The sequence below is a fragment of the Protomyctophum bolini genome (genome assembly GCF_963924005.1).
Source record: "Protomyctophum bolini genome assembly, chromosome: 2".
NCBI lineage: Eukaryota > Metazoa > Chordata > Actinopteri > Myctophiformes > Myctophidae > Protomyctophum > Protomyctophum bolini.
The window spans coordinates 10884369-10902051 of NC_137863.1; the positions used below are offsets into that span (position 1 = coordinate 10884369).

Sequence of the window (17683 nt, forward strand, 5' to 3'; positions counted from 1 at the left end):
AAACCTTACTGTGTATGCTAAATGGAACCAAAAGTCGCTATATAGCAGTGCACCAGAGGTGCCAAATAGCACTATATTGTTTACACGTTAGTCATGCCAGCTACCAGATGACTTAATATGCTTCTAAATGACACTTCTACTCAAAACACAAAAAGCAGATACACCCAGGGCCATGACATTCAATCTCTGTCAGTCTCACAGTCCTCAATGCACTCTCCGGCACAGACCGTGTTTGCCGTGTTGACATCACCGCTCATCATGACACAACTATAAGTATACTATTCTCTATTCACTAATCTGGTGGCGATTGTAAAAAAAACAACAGCAACCATTAATTACAATCTGAACCATATCGTTGTCAAACTCACAAATCAAGAATGAATTGTGTTGTTTGGTACTACTTAGTTTTTTGGGGGGGTAATCCACCAATCTGCATTCTCTAAAATGTAGGCCCAATAGAACAAAACGGCACAGTTATCAGTACAGCCTCTCAACATTGTGATGTAATGCTGAAAGCTGAGCTCAGCTGGGATGTGTTAAATGGTCTGTCATCCCAACCAGGCTCCTTGTTGTCACAGTCAGCTCCAAATGCAAAACATCTCCATGCGTTGTATAGGAGCTCCAGGGTAAGCCCTAGAATTAGACAATCCACTCTCTCTCTCAATTATTCAATACAGAGAAGAAGGGCCCGTGCATTATTGATGTAGCAAGCTGGGACATTTATTGTGACTTCATTGTCTGTCCAATATGAATTGGGCACATCTGTGTTAAATGCCTGCAAATATTGCTCGCTATTTCATTGAATGACCACTGAGTGTGTGTGTGTGTGTGTGTGTGTGTGTGTGTGTGTGCGCGCGTGAGAGAGAGAGAGCGAGGGCGAGAAAGAAAGTTTCACATACTTTCAATCAATGGTTAAGACTTGGTTGTCTACTGTAGATATTTTGTCAGACTAATTAGCTTTCCTGCCAGCATTGATTTCCACGTGTTGGGGGCCAGATTGCAAGCAAGGAATAGCCTATCATTTCTGTCATCAATATGCAAGTGTGTCTGCCGACCTTGAAAGGGTGAACAAACAAGACACAAGCAAAACAACTTCCTCTGCATGCTTCCTTTCCTCGTGTTCCCTCCTCAGGCTATGCTGTGATAAATAGCACTTCTTTGCCACACAGTAGGTGTTTTCATAGTGATACACCAGGCTGCAGATAGCCGCGTGGGGCTGGTGTTTTCACAGTGATACACCAGGCTGCAGATAGCCGCGTGGGACTGGTGTTTTCACAGTGATACACCAGGCTGCAGATAGCCGCGCGGGGCTGGTGTTTTCATAGTGATACACCAGGCTGCAGATAGCCGCGCGGGGCTGGTGTTTTCATAGTGATACACCAGGCTGCAGATAGCCGCGCGGGGCTGGTGTTTTCATAGTGATACACCAGGCTGCAGATAGCCGCGTGGGACTGGTGTTTTCACAGTGATACACCAGGCTGCAGATAGCCGCGTGGGGCTGCTGTTTTCATAGTGATACACCAGGCTGCAGATAGCCGCGTGGGGCTGGTGTTTTCATAGTGATACACCAGGCTGCAGATAGCCGCGTGGGGCTGGTGTTTTCATAGTGATACACCAGGCTGCAGATAGCCGCGTGGGGCTGGTGTTTTCATAGTGATACACCAGGCTGCAGATAGCCACGTGGGGCTGCATCTCCAGGGATTCTGCATGGGATTCTCGGTTAATGTGATGTGAGGCAGAGTTTAAAGAATTTCTAATGAGAGGAATGTCTTCACAGCAAATCAGTATAAGCTACTGGCTCATCAAAGGGAGCGTTAGTGTCAGATCTGAAACAAACTTATGAATATTCCACGTAGCAACTGTGACTTTGACAAAGCTGAAAATGTGTCTTTTCAAGTTGTGCCTATTCCATGTCAACTTCGCAGCTAAGCACATTTACAATTTATTACAAAGGGCAACAGGAAAACCGACAGAATCAGGAATGTATATATTTTAGAGAAGCTTGCAAGACATGCACTGCTGAGTTAATTCTGTGTCATTCATTAGTGTCAGTCTTTGACTGTTCTCATAACTTTCTCTAAACTTTCATTATAATCATCAAGTACCTATAGTGGTATGTGTGCAGTTCTGTATATCAGTGGTACAGAGTCTTTGATTGAAAGACTGACATCCTTATACACAAAGTAAGCTTATCATCTCCCTTGGAATGACAAGGATGAAGGCTTTAAACACAGAGCATTTTAGTTTAGTCTCTTGAAAATGTTAGTTATCCAATTCCCTAGGGGTCAAGCTGTGTGTTTGGATCAATCCAAACACACAGCATCCCCTCATGACCTGACGAAGATGTTATAATTCCATCGAAATGTTGTCCTTTTTTAAATAAAGGCTTTAACTGTGCGACTTTGCTCCAGTGCCTTCCTTCTACCTCATACCAGTACTGCTCCTGAGATGCACTGGACCAGCCTAAAATAGGCTTGAGGCACGGTGGAACCCCCTTCTACACAACATCCCCTCATTGTGTATAGAACACTGAAAATTACAAGCTGAAGATAATGAAAGCTGGACTCATCACACCTAAATAAAAACAAACAAACCTATTATCTTAAGGTGTGTGCCACTGAAGCCTTCAGAAGCGAGACAATAGACTAGACACTACTGCTTCCTTGGCTGGCCGACGAGGGCATGGCTGCATGACACTGAGTTGGCCATCTGATGATACACGAAAGAAGAAGAAGGCTGGCCGACAGCCCAGCGGATGTCCTGTGGGAGGAAATCTCTATTGGGAACACAGCCTGAAATCAAACCGTCAATTTTACACATGTCATGTGAGCTGCACTGACTCACACAAGGCAATTCCGGAGTTCATTCCAATGCAGCCAGTGTTTCTGTGGGCGTAATTGGATAAGGTGTCTGCTGGGGCTCCACAATGGACAAAGTGTTACTTTACAAAGCTGGTATGTACGCTACAGTATGTTTGTGTCTCACTCAATTTATCTCTGAATATGTAAAACAATAAATTAAAAAAATCACACTCGTGTGAAGTGAGTGGTGCAACTCCGTGTGGGGGTCCCCGGGGGGTCCGCGGAAGTTCCAGACCCACAGGAACGCGGCCAGGGTGCCGGCCCGTTCCGGGAGGCTGCCCTGCGACCGAAACGGTCAAGAAATGAAAGTTACCATGTTGGGGTCCCTGGGGGGTCCCTGGGGGTCCCCGGAACATCCAGACCACCAGGAATGTGGCCAGGGGGCTGGCCCGGTTCCAGTGAGCCGCCCCGCAACCGAAACGGTCGAGAAATGACAGTTACCGTGTGGGGGTCCCTGGGGGGTCCCTGGAACATCCAGACCCCCAGGAATGCGCCCAGGGGGCCGGGCCGTTTCCGGCAAGCCACCCCACATCCGAAACGGTTGAGAAATGGTGAAAACAAACCAATCTATTTTCGTGCTTGGTGTCCAATTGTCCATGTTACAATCCAGTCTCAAATCAGTCCGTGTGGAAACATAATAAACCTAACAATCCTATTATTACAGTGGGGAGAAATGTTAAAATTATGTGATTATAACTGTAAGATAATCAGAGATTAACACTGACGAAATCAAAATGGATACGATCACAGCTTAATTTATGCTCCTCTGTCAGGTTTTGAATGGTACAAATAGATCTACAATATCACAATGTGTTGCTTCCGCTAGCATTGTGAGCTTGTGAATCAGCTATTTTTGTCGCAAATCAAGTGAGGGAGATTGATTAGGAAACTGGTGGCCTTCAGTGGATCGCTGCTGTTGACACAGAGAGGAGAAGTAGAGACAAGCAGCTACTCCTCCTGCAGGAAGACAACACACATGCCATGACATTCACTAAAAGGTCAGGCGCTCACCCTATCACAGCACCATACTGCAGTACAATAGATGTAAACAGACAAAGGCTTTAGGAACATGTAGCCATTGATTCTCAACCTTTTCCATTTTTAAGAACCTCCAGTTTGATATGCAATGGGCCACCGACCCCCTCTGAGAGATTACACATGATACACTCTCTGAGTTACAGACCCATAAGGGTCCATTTGGACTCCTGGATCCAACCACTGAAGTAAGCAACCATGGCTGCTCGTTCATGGATGCGCATATGTATGTTACACTGCATGACTGGAAGACCATGCAGTCAGATTCAAAAACGAGCTGCATCTCATTATCAGTTGAAACCGAGTGCACCTTTTTCAATCTACTGTGACAGGTATACATCTATGCATGGACATGTACGGTGTACACAAATGTGTGTAAACACACACATACACAGCAAGTTTCAACCACACTTCTTTGCAGATACTGGGCCTAAGCTGGCCGTTGGTTGATTCATTGCAATGACAGGACAGTACTGTACTGGGGTCAGGCCTATACATTTCAATGTGTGTCAGTTTGATGTCAGATTAGTCATGATCTCTTTTCTATAGCTGGGTATTACTTCTACAATGACGTCAATGGGCCTGTGAAATCATAGTTCAGCGCATATGCAACCGTTGAATCTGGTAGTGCTGTTGTGTGGCTTGTCAAAGTGCTCAATCACGTGGGAGGTATACCTGACGGTAGATACAGTAGAGGCCAAACAAAACAAACAACAAAACAACAATCGATCTGGTATTTAAAATGAACCACTTTAACCCTGGCGTCACTATTCTGGGCATTTCATATAAGGCGAATATTAGGTAAAAATGTTGCGTTGTGATCTTGTAGATTGGTGAAAAGAGATGTGTAATGAGAGGAAGGGTTGGTGGGGGTGTCCCTCCCTGGAGAGTTAAGGTCATGGCCAGTGGGTAAGAGGAAATACTTCTGGCAATCATATCAGTGTTGAGAGCTTTTGCTGACAAGAACTTGATGATTTACCCTAGTGTACAACAATACATGATGAATAGAAAAGTATTAGCCAGCAGGATAAAGGGTCATCTACTGTACGAATATAGTCAGTTCCCTTTACTATTTTTGAGTTCAAGAATTCAGGGGCTCCGTACATATCTTAGAGGAGAGAGACATCATCATATAGTAATCCACTTGTCCCGACTCCCCACAGTAGCACATCACCGTTTTTCATTGCTTTCCCAAATCCATTACCACCCCCACAGGTTAGTTAGGTATATTCACCACCTTTCCATTGTCCTCCAGAAGTTATTTTAACATCACCTCTCCATTCTCCTCTCAAAATCAAATTAGGCACAGACCATTTGGGTCAGCTGTTTTAACCACTTAAACCCTTTAGTTGTCCCAGTACAACTAAAGGGTACCCCAGGGCTCTATAGGCCCCCTCCGGATTTCTCTCTAAAATAAATATCTTCGCTGAAAATAGCCAATCCATAGATCTGCTATTTAGTATTTTCCAAATATTCGGCACAGAAAAGGAACGCTATGGTTCATGTGGTTAAATATTTATGTCAAAGGCTGACTACATAAACATGTCCTTTCTACTTTACCGCTACATGCTTTTGCTGGAGTTATGTATGGCCCTGTAGATTGTACAGTGGTGGACAAGGTGGTCAGCCCCAGTCAAATATTACTCAAATTATCAAATACAAATGAAGGTTTCTCTGTCAAATGTGCACTTGGGTACTTGCTTTGTGTGTGTGTGTGTGTGTGTGTGTGTGTGTGTGTGTGTGTGCAAATTATAAAGTTTGTTCAGAATTGAGAAATGTGTAGCAAATTTTTGTTACTGTCCATAACTGGCCATGTATCTCTGAAGCAATACTCATATTGTTGTAAACTTTCAAATGACAACACTGACATCTTCTGGACATGCAGAGAGCCCACAGCAATGTAAAAGCATACTTCATTCTGCATTTCTTCAGCATGCACATCAAAGAACATCTATAGTGCATATCGCCACCTAACTCCATTTCTGAGGGTTTTGATATGTATTTTTCATAAATCAATGCTGTTGAACACCCTCCTATAAGGCAGCTTGATGTACAAGTAAACCTGACTAGTATGTCGCAGGGACTTACCCAATTCCAACCCTTGATGCTGAGCGCCAAGTAGGGAGTCTTTAGTTAGCCCCTCTCGGAACCCTCCGTAAAGCTGGTTCTGCTTGTAAGTCTTTAGTATGACCTGGCCGGGAATCCTGCACCTCCCAGTCCCAGGGCGGACACTCAAACGACCACGACTCAGGCCACTGAGCTGGTAAAAAAATAAAAAAATAAACGGGCAATTAAAATGCCCTTAAAGGATGTTTTTATTTTCATTTGACTGTCTCTGATAATCCTGGCTGTTGGCCGGAGGCTCCAGGGAGTAGACAGGTCCACAAGCACTTTTTAGGCTTTTATTTTACCTTGAAAGTGCAGTGCGAGTCAGCGACAAAGTACAAAAATAAATAATACTGACTTTCCAATAAAACAAAACAAACACTTGAAAAACTATATACAATAAAGAGACAAGCAGGAACTGGTACAGGCCTTTCCCTGGCTGGCAGTTCTCTCCTGTTGTCTCTTACCTACTATAGCCTCAAGTGAGACTGAACTGCCTTCCCCTGCAGCAATCCTGCTCTTAATCAGGTGGGGCAAACCATCCTCTAATTAAGTAAGTGGTCATTAGTCAACTCACCACACAGCTAACTAAGCCTATGAGTAATTACTCCACATTACTATATACATTACAGGAATACTAGATATACAAACACTCAACTATTTCACAGGTCCAATTCATTTAGAGAACCTAACATAAATAAGACCAAACAGAATACAGACAGGAACAAACACCCCTCCTCCTCTACAGTACTTGGCACCCTCCAATCTAGAGAGGAGTGCCAGCACTGCAGAGGGGAGACAGGTGACAGTGTGAATAAAGCATGCACAGATATATGATATTAAATGTTTCAAAGGCTATCATACAAAACTTTTTTGAAGAGCATAATACCGAAAGGTGGTTAGTACTAAAAACAGGTGTTGGGGTGAGTCACCATTATCACCTAAAATACAAGTCTCCCTTAGATATAGGGTGAGAAGTTCAGTCATGCTAGAGACTCGGAAAGGATAATTATTTCATTGATCCAGTGAACAAATATGTAACAAATGTATGTATGTAACAATGTAACTTTGTATCCTAATTCCTAAAGGATACAAAGTTCTTCTTCTCTAACTTCTCCGCCGCCTCCACAGCACCAGTAACAGTCCAAAGTTTAGAATTCCTGCACATATGAAAGACAAAAGAGCCATTTCCAATTGAGCCAAGCGCTCATCTCGCGGCATATCAGATAACCCAGACTCCATAGTATCATTAATATTTACAATGAGCCAAGTCATAGTTTCACACATTAGAAAATATGTGTTTGAAGGATGTGTTTGAAGGATAAACAAAACGCCACAATTTGAAGCAAGTGAAGGTGAATAGAACAGAAAAATATATATCATCCAGACTCAAAAGGTATTTATTTGAATAAACATGTTGAATTCTACATGAACGTCAACCTTCCTTTACAACATGATTGGGACCCTGCACATGCAGTAGACTAGAGAATAAGGTGTGATCATGTGTGGGCTTTATAACCTCTTGAGCTGCACGAGGAGGAGCAATCTCTGTTTGTCAGACAGGCAGCGTACAGCAGTTAAAAGTATACCGTACTTGTATCATATACAAATGTAGTGCATGGAGAAGACATAACAAAACTAATATGTATAGCCTCAAGTAATTAAGCTTTACTTTTGAACATAACATCTCAAAAAGTATTTTTTACTTTTGCTACAAATCATAACATTCCAAAAAAAATCAAAATTGTAAGCCAAATAGTCTTTCTATAACCGAAATAATGCAATACAGCTTTGTTTTCCCAGACCAGCAGTGATGGTAGCAATACTGAAATCTATATAAATTCAGTTTTAGTATATCTACACAATGTTGACTTACAACTCCAGACTGCCAATCCTCACAGGCCTTTATTGCAGGCAGCAAAACAGCACAGATGTTCAGTTCTTTCTGTCCATTCCAAATGTTTCCTCATATGGTGGCACCATATGATAGTACCAACAACACAGTATGATTGTGTAATAACTCTTGAAATTTGCGTTAGGTAACAGATTACCCACGGTTAATTTAGTTTAAAAAAACTCAAACTCTCATAGGGATATAGCTTGAATTCGGTTTTCAACGGTAGGCCTATACTGTGGCCAACTGTTGGAGGTTGCTGTCATGGAAGAGACATCATCAAGGGACTTCTGAACGTTAACTCCATGACACGAAGCAACTGTTTCAGTCTGCTAGCTAGCAGACTGTTAATGCCATACAGATACGTTATAAAAAGAAAAAAGAAAAAGCTTCTGCAGCACAAATTGTTTTGAAGTGTTCAGCTCTGGATGTGATTTAGGAGCTCTTCTTTCTCCATCTGGTAGTGACTGGTCTTCCAAACGTCACGGAGCTCCATCAGGGTGGTGCCGATCTCTTTGCCTGAAGTGATGCCCATCTTCCTCAGATCATGGCCGTTAACAGGGAAGCGTGGGACAGACCATCTGCAGAGCTCCGACAGCAGCTTGTGCTCCCCTTGATACTTGAGCAGCTCGCACACTTTACTCTGGGAGTCCAATTCCCGACTCTGTTAAAAGAAAATATGGTGGAAATGTAATTCCTTCTGTTCAGCTGTTGGATGGAGCATCAGAACTACTGCAGTCAAAGATTATTTAGATTAGAATATATACCTAGACCTGCTAACTAGAGGACCACGCAAGTTGGGAACACTGTACGCCGGGAAGACAGGAATGATGCAAATTGGGAATGCATTCCCCACTGGATCATGCAATACACATTGTAGCGGTTGTCAGAGTACTCGCTACTCGCTAGTGATGTGCGGGCCGACCCGTTGTAGGGCGAGCAGGACCGGGTTATGATTCAGCAATTATCGCGGGGTGGGCAACACGCAAAGAAATAAATAAATGCTTTTTGGGTACCTTCTATCTCTCTCCTATTCTGTCTCCCTCCCTCCCTGTCATCAGTGTATGAATGTGTGTGTGTGAATGGGTGATTGTAATGCACAATATATGTAAAGTGCCTTGGATAAAGGCTCCATATAAATGCACCATTTATACATATGATACAATAAAAATAATTTAATTGAACAATCTTTATAAACAGGCACCTGTCTACTCTGGTACGATGCTAGCCTGGCTAGTACGATGCAACTTGGGAATGCTCGTCACCTATTTTTTTTATTTTTAAGATTTGTTTTTGGCATGCAGACATGCCAAAAACATCCAGTGGGACATGCAGCAAAGGTCGTCATGAACAGGACTCGAACACGCGACCCGCTGTCAGGCCAAAGCTTATATGATGCCCACCTGGACCACTTGGCCAGCAGGCGCCCCGCCCCACTCGTCACCTATTGTACCCATTGTCAGAGTAGTCAGTGCAGTACTCACCACAACCAGACAACCGATCAACCAAATATGGAGAAACTAAACCCCTGTCGTCCAACACTTACTGACATCGTGTTGATGTCGGTGGGCCTGTGTCAATTATTACATAATCGCCAGTGCACCTTTTGTTGAATTAAATCGTTAATCGCAAATATTTTAGGGACAATTAAAGAGATAGTAAAATTTCATAATCGTTTTATGTCGCACACACCAAGACTCATGGTGTGTGCGTCCCAATACCATTATTTTTTATATGTTTTGAACGGGTAGTGCACCTACAGTAAGAGCGCGGTGGTCACATGAAGAGTAATACATTGATAAATTCCAAATATTAATCACAGTATTCTAATCTGCAACACCCCCCTGGTTGAGTGGGAATGCTCAAACTTACATCTATGATGAAGTCAGTGAAGGGCTTGAGGCTGTCTGGGTAATCCTGACTTTTGTGAAGCTCTCGTCTGTGTTTTATGAGGAAGAGAGCCAGAGTTTTCTCCTCCTTGGACACCTTCAGTCGCAGGTCCATCCTCTCTGCCTCCTCGGGGCAGCGGAAAAGAGCAGCCAGGAGTGTCATGGGTTTAGGAGAGTGGTCCTTGGCATGCTGCCACACTCGTTTCATCTCTTCAACAGCACCATCTACTGGTAAACCTGAGTGAGGACATATTTAATGAACAGAGTAGAGGGGAAAATGTCTACAAAGCAACTTGTGATAAATGGCTCAGAAAAATTGAAATGTACAAAACAAATCTTTTGATTGAGCTGGTGTAGATATTTGAAGAGTGCTCTCCCATAATTGTGGTCCCATCTGTTACTTTGTATTCTTAAGTACAAATGTATCGCGCCTATTGCCTAATTAAAGATTTGACAAAATACCTACAGTAAAACAAACTTTGTACCACAAAGCCAAACCATCACACTACCAGAAACACTCCCATCCATTTAGTCACTCACCAATGTACTGGGCCAATCCCAGATCATACATGAGCTCCACAAGATGAGCTGCGTGGCTCCCAACCATCATTTTCTTGAGTTCTACCCAAATACGCTCTCCTGCTATCCCTGCCAGGCCACGGGCATTCTCCCTGATGGCCTCCATGGTCTCAGGATCATGGTCACCTGGCTCCAAGGCCACTCTGCCATAGAACCTAGGGTAAAATCATTGAAAGACATGCCGGACAACCAAGATGAGGATGGGAGAACAAAGATAATTTTTCTGCATTCCAGGATTTTGAGTTCATATAATCTCATTGGCTAACCAAACCAAACCCTAGCTCTGGTCCATAGCTCTAATGCGTTGCATTTAGAGCTCTAAAGTCTAAATGCAACGCATTTAGACTTTAGATTATGGTTGAATCACTTTCAATGAAATAATTTAAATAGAATATATTTTAAAAAAGAATAAAGTGACTAAGCCTTGCCTTCCCAAATGAAACACTAATGTCCAAATCCAATCTAAGTGAGTAAATGCTCTTGAGCACATGAATTGTAGTTCCACTTTAAATTCTTAATGAGGCTCATTTAAAAGAGAATGTATCTCTTGGACTAGTAAAAAGATGTCAGTCCACCTGAAATAACGCAGAATTCTCAAGTAGTCCTCTTGGATCCTTTTTTCAGCGCTGCCAACAAATCGAACTTTACGTTTCTGTAGGTCTTCATATCCATTGAAATAATCATATAAGGTTCCATCTAACCCTGTAAGACAAAATACGACAAAACATGGTGCATTTCGCACTGTCACTGACTGAAGAAAACAGTAATAAATCTTGTTTGTCAGTGGCCATTTTTTTAGATTACTGGTATACCTAAGAACATTGAGTTGATGGTGAGATCTCTCCGCTCAGCATCTTTCTCCCAGTCAGTGGTGAATTCTACCTCGGCATGTCTTCCATCTGTCGTAACGTCCACTCGCAACGTGGTCACTTCAAAGTTCTCATTGTGTAGCTAGAAAGGATAATTAATGTCATTAAAGATATTTGGCTTTTGGTGTTCAGGCAGAGGCTCAGGGCCACTCTGCTACAGTAAACATGTTCAACAGACCGTTGGCAATCTTAAGCGATTCATACCAAGTCTCATACCAAGAACAGCCGACCTGCAAGCTCACAACGCAGCATGGAAGCAACACGTTGTGACCTTGTAGGTCTGTGGCTGCTGATTTCGGCATGCAAAACCACCATTGTGCGACAAGAGCTTAAATGAGGGCTTTACTCTGGCCGTAATGGTCCCATGCTCCTCTCCCCTGTTGTTGATCAGCCTGATCCCTGCAGTCTGGAACATGGTCTTCATCTGCTCTGGGGTGGCTGTGGTGGCAAAGTCCACATCCTCTGGACGCTTCGCAGAAAGGAGATCCCGTACAGCACCCCCTGCTATCCTCAGCTCATACTGGTGCTTCTCAAACAGTTCTACCAAAATCACAAGAACATGATATCGCACTAAGACACGTAACAGCTATTTAGGCAATTTAACCACTGTGCAATGTTGTTGTGCAACGCACTGAAAAGCTCACCTGCTATGCCAGTCAGACCATCTGTGAACAAGGACTGAAACTGACTGGTTTTCAGCTGCATGGTAAAGAGACTTCTGCAACTCCAAACTGAGCTTGGTCTGCTATTTACCAGAGGTTTCAATAATCTGCTCCACATCTGCGGGGGGGAATTAAAATACAGTACGGTAATTTAAATGCGTGCGGCTCTGTGTTTCTGTAGTTAACTGTTCTGTAGTTAGCTGTCCTTGCCTCAACAGCCATCATGGTCATGGACCTGGCTGTCACCTGTCACATATATTGCTGACCCTCGCCCCGACCAATAAGGTGAGCGTCCCTCGTTTGCAAAACACATCGTTTCAACTCACTCTTCTAATAACAACTGTAGTGGTAGAAACTAACTAACCTGTGGCAGAACGTGAAGAGTTTACGCTATGAAAAGCAACAATCACTCCATGACATCCTTCTGCGATCCGCCAACAACATGCATGTAGTGCAGGAAGTGTTTTCATCACGTGTGGTGTTCGCTGACCAATGGGACAATGTTTCGTCATAAGAAGGCGGGACGACGGGACGTCATAGTCGTTTGCGTTGAGATAAAAAATAGTCATGATAATGATATATAAAGGTTATTCTGAACATTCTATTGGAAATAATGTTTGGAAAAGAACACGATTTTTCTTTTTTAATTGTTGTTCCCAAATAAATTGTAGGACGGAGTCAAGGGATTCACCACTCCTGTTATCGCGAGAGTGTTGTATCTGGCTGCTCTGCTCTTCCGTTTTCGCGTTGTTGCTGCTGGCTGCTGTCAGTCAGTAAGTTAGTAATAAATTAATACAGCAGTAACAACAGTATTACTATAAATAATAGTAATAATAGTCACCGAAGACAAATGGCCAAAGAACTGGAACTCGCACCTCTCAGGACATGGGACGATTTTCTCCCTGCTGCGGATAGATTTGCCAAGCCTGATATGAAAGACTTGACGAAATGGAACAACAGAGTTGTCAACAACTTGCTTTACTATCAAACTAACTATTTATTAATGGCCATCGCTGTTTTCCTTATAGTTGGGTAAGTGTGACAAATTGTGCTACATGCGCATTAGCCTATGCGCTTGTTTGCTTAATAGGCTGTGTTGATGATCATTCGTCTCACTGCGTGACATATGTCACGGTATTTGATCTTGTTCAACATTTTATTTTGTTGTCATGAATCATGATAGGCCTTAGTCTATTATTAATGTAGGTAGGTACAAGTTATTCGTGTTTTTACTTTTATAATTCTTTTTTATAAGGTATAGTTTGGCTTTTTAAAGGCTCGCCATGAAGCTCAGAACCTGTGACATAATGAAACTGTGAAACTGAACGTTCTGAAGCGACGTGGAACCACCGATGCTCCAGGGCCTGGGAGGTCCCCCCAGCTGAATACCGACATATTTTGCAAAACATCGAAGATGCCAATAGTGGTATATTTGCTAATAGCTGCATAGGCCAATGAGGGTATAGTGGGGGAACGGTGTCTGGCCAATATGTTTGTTTGTCATTTGTATCTGGATTCTGGATTAGTTGGCAATTCTCGTTTTTCACTTTAACACCTCCGACGAGAACCTTATAGCCTATAGGCTTTAGCTAGACCCTTTGGAAAACATGATCTAGATTTCTAATAATAGTGCCATTCTGTGATGACAGTGTTGGTATGAAAGGCTTACTAACCTCTGTCTCCAGTCAGCTGTTAAAACACTTTTTATATCAAGCCCAAATAATGAATATATAATAATATTATATATAATTAATTATTCTTCTTGAAAATATTTTGTGCTAGAGAACCCATAGTAGTAATTGATTTGTGTCATTAAAATGTTTTTGGAAATAGCAGATCTACAAACTCCCAGCATGTTAAAACGTGACAGCTTGCGAGCGTGTAGATCTGCAATTTTCACATAAACAGGGTTAAACAGGTTTTTATGGTATTCAAATGTTGTACCGGACCTCACTTTGAGAACCACTACTGTGCTGTCTTACTGAGATTACAGCTGTTCACTGTTCCATGACTAAGGAGAAAGGACAGAAGAATATTTCAAGGATTCAATGCTCAATAAGTGAAAAATACTACTAAACGGAAAGGACTGTTGTCCAAAGGTTAGGTTAGGCCTCACCTCGGTGGTGTCTGATTAGAACTTAAACCGTGACGTTTAGCACGTGTAATTGGAAAGATGGTCTAATGGGATGCTAGCAAAGGTGGGTTGCAAGGCCGGATACATTGGCTCGTAGTGGTTGAGATGTCCTTGATTCTGATCCTCTTCTGAATGTCAAAGGTCTTGAAAGTAGAGTCTTGAAGAGGTCTGTGTCCTGAGATAGATTCTGGGGATTTGAGATTGTTAGAGATACCTGATTGCGTTGGTTCACATCTGTAGACTAGAGGAGCTTTGGTCCTTTATACTATTCAGGTTATCCTGCTGTCCGAGTGATGTATGGGGATCCAGTTTGATGATTGTGATGTCAGACGTAAATGAAATGTGCCAGCTCTATTATGGAGATTCAACCGATCATGTCGGTGCTGATCCGTTCCATATATGGAGTTCCATGTGATGAAGAGTCGGTAATGTTAAGGTTGTAGTGCCAACTTGGCAGTTGAGGTAACTATGGTAATCATCAAGATGAGGTGAGAGCATTTCTAACAGTGGGGTTAGACTTTAACAGTAGTCAAAAATCAGGCTCAGGTTTGTTCAGTAAACCCTAAACACTGTGCATGCGCGCGCACACACACACACACACACACACACACACACACACACACACACACACACACACACACACATCTCAAGACAGATTCAGAGCTCTGCATCTGGAATTCGAAAGGACCCCCCCCCACACACACACACACACACACACACACACACACACACACACACACACAATTTCATAATATATCCACATACAGCAATATGTCATCGGCATCGCAGTCTCGGAAGACCATAGATATCTTGTGCCTGGGAGTTAGGTCTTGATGCAGCTTCTGATGTGGCTGAGAAGACCCTGAGAGGCAGACTCTGCCGCAGATGACACGCGTGTGGGCCGGTCCCAGAGTTGTTGATGGTGTGACTGGTGACCAGTTGTTTTTGCTTTCTCTTTGTCCTCTTAGCTTCATGGTGTTGAGCCATGGTGGTTTCATATGTTTGCAGCCCATTGCGGAGTGCCTGCTGCCACTGTATCACTTTCCATTGATACTTTCTCCCCAATGTCAGTCAACACAGTTGAAAAACAGTATATCTGGGATAAATATATATAATATATATGAAGAAAAAAAAATAGACTTACTGTACAGGATGTTAGTTTTCACATGTGGAATGAATTATATGATATCATCCTAGACAGACAGTGACTCATTGGTTCATAATAGATTCTGATTGCAGTTGTGTTTTAGCGCAAACAAACTTTTAACCACTAGGGGATGCTAGTGACCACAGGGTAAAACGAGTCTGTCTACTCTAAAGAAGCATTAAGCCCTGCCTTGTGTCACCCTGTTGCCCTGCAGGTTCCTGAACCCTGTGGGGATGTTCATGGGGGTGGCCGTGGTGTCAGCGGTCTTCCTGGGTTCGGTGTGGGCCGGCGAGAATAAAGCCATGATCAAGAGCTTTAAGAGGCAGAACCCCTTGGCATTTGTCTTTGCAGTGATGACAGCCAGCTATATGTTGATGTCTCTGCTAGGAGGTGTTATGGTCTTCATGTCAGGAATCACTTTCCCCCTGGCTAGTAAGTTACATTGAAATATTAAAAGTTTACATTTGTGCCACCGGAAGAATACAAGTAAAAACAAGAAAAGAAAAGACAAACAAAAAAAAAAATATGAGGGGAACATTGAGGAACAATTACATCATTTCTTTTAGAATTTAATTGTGGGGGTGAATGTAGGCCTAAAACATGTTATTTGAGTTATAAGATACCGGTAACTTAAAACTGTTACATTGCAATTTGAATGTCATCTTTATGATAATGATGTTCTAGTTTAGTTTCAAAGCTTTACACAATACATTTACATGTACACTGTACAGGTACTCTTGTACCTTTACTAGATTGCCAGAAAAAGATGCCAAACAACAGTTAACATACAGTATGCTTCCTCATCTGTTATGCATTTCAGTGATATTGGCTCATTCTTCATTTCGCCTCCGTAACATGAAGAATAAACTGGAGAACAAGATAGAGGGGGCGGGACTGAAGAGGTCACCGATGGGCATTTTGCTGGAAGCCCTGGGACAGCAGGAAGAGAACTTCCAAAAAATCCAGAATTTACTGGAGGCAAAATTTAAGGAAGGATTGTGAATCAGAAAGCTGGATTTATACTTGGTTTCTTATTTTGGTTGTTGCGGCACACAACCGAATATGAATTAAGCATAACAAACACACATGGTACGTATACAATCCTGTTTTGCCATAGGTCATTTAGTTTTATTAGTTTTTTTAGGAAAAAACTGAATTAACTTGAATTGTGTCCATAAATTATTGTAGTTTCATCTCAACCTGTTTAATATGAAACCATATTATACATGCAAGTGTGTTCATGTGTGTGTTTGGCGAGGAGCAGCTGACAGCAAGCATTGTTGTGCAAAGGACTTTCACATTCCCTCAGGATGTTTGGCACTCCACCCAGAACTTGTTGGGGCACTTCTCTCAAGAACAGCAGTGATGAGGGCACCTCAATACTGCCTCTTTGCTGTGCAGTTTCACTGTTCCTACTGTATATGCAGCAAGGAAACCATTCACTGAAGTGACTTAAACTACTGAAAACATTTATTTGGTGTACCCTCTGCTATGTTTGTATTAAAAATATGAAGTGCAGTTGACTCAAGGGATTCGGGTCACTTAATTTAATATAATTTAATTGAATATAACGTCCGTCCAGCTAAGCAGCTTTGGGCTTTAAAATGTTTTTGTTTTTATTTGATTTATGCACACTAATGTAATGTGAACATTGTGGTCTCTTTTTCTTTTTTAAAAAGGGTAACTGTGCTGAAAAAAATGTTTCAATGGAAATGCATGCAATTGTCATGCAAAAGTGTTTAGTCTGTATGCAATCAATCTCAGAAATTGCTTTCAGTGTTGCCAGTACACTGAAGTTATGAAACCAATCAGAACCATGCTGTTTGCAACAAAGATGAAAAGTGCACACTCAACACACAGCACTGCCAAGATACTCCAGGGACTGGCCTGTTTTTCAAGTCTACCCATTTGGATAATGTTTCCCCATAAAATGTAACGGTTAACTACATGAATGGTTATAGATATGAACCCAAATGCAAATAAAAGGAACCACACAAAATGAGCATATTGTGTCGATCTGAGTTTGACATAGATTTATGATTTATAGCCTACTACGTTCTGGGTCAGATCAAATGGTCCTTGTGCAAATGTTTAAATTAAGACTTCAAAGGCATGTGAGGTCTTGCAGTGTCTATGAATGAAGACTTCAAAGGGGCATGAGGTCTTAACCTGTGTCTATCAGTATTCATCCTGCACCTGAGTGTTTTTTATCTTGACAGTGCTCCCACCCCCCTGGGTGATGGATTGACTAACTTTACTCTCCTCTCCACTTTGTTCCAATGCTAATCAGTAGGCTGCATTAGATCTCACCCCAGGACCTAGCTCTGGTCGCCCTCCTAACGCTATGGACCAGACCCAAACTTAAAAGAATTATGAATTACCGGTAATCACTTAAGCCCTGTTCCAAAAATAGTGAAAATAGCTGATCTACAAGATCTCAGTGCACTCCGAGCTTGTATATCTGCTATTTTCTGAAATTCTTTAGAAAAATGACTGTCATTTTTATG

General features: G+C 42.3%; 2 protein-coding genes across 2 annotated transcripts; one reads left to right on the forward strand and one right to left on the reverse strand.

Annotated features, from left to right (window-relative positions):
* Positions 1–7386: 7386 nt before the first annotated feature.
* trnt1 (tRNA nucleotidyl transferase, CCA-adding, 1) lies at positions 7387–12348 on the reverse strand. The gene is made up of 8 exons (XM_080792728.1): positions 12260–12348; positions 11878–12013; positions 11580–11773; positions 11177–11315; positions 10940–11066; positions 10326–10519; positions 9769–10022; positions 7387–8560 (listed from the first exon to the last, which is right to left on the reverse strand). The coding sequence occupies exons 2-8, from the start codon at positions 12011–12013 to the stop codon at positions 8315–8317; spliced, it is 1290 nt and encodes a 429-aa protein (XP_080648854.1). The 5' UTR covers positions 12260–12348; the 3' UTR covers positions 7387–8314.
* A 298-nt stretch (positions 12349–12646) lies between these two features.
* On the forward strand, positions 12647–17179 carry arl6ip5a (ADP-ribosylation factor-like 6 interacting protein 5a). The gene is made up of 3 exons (XM_080792843.1): positions 12647–12927; positions 15391–15608; positions 15997–17179. The coding sequence occupies exons 1-3, from the start codon at positions 12746–12748 to the stop codon at positions 16176–16178; spliced, it is 582 nt and encodes a 193-aa protein (XP_080648969.1). The 5' UTR covers positions 12647–12745; the 3' UTR covers positions 16179–17179.
* The last annotated feature ends 504 nt before the right edge of the window (positions 17180–17683 follow it).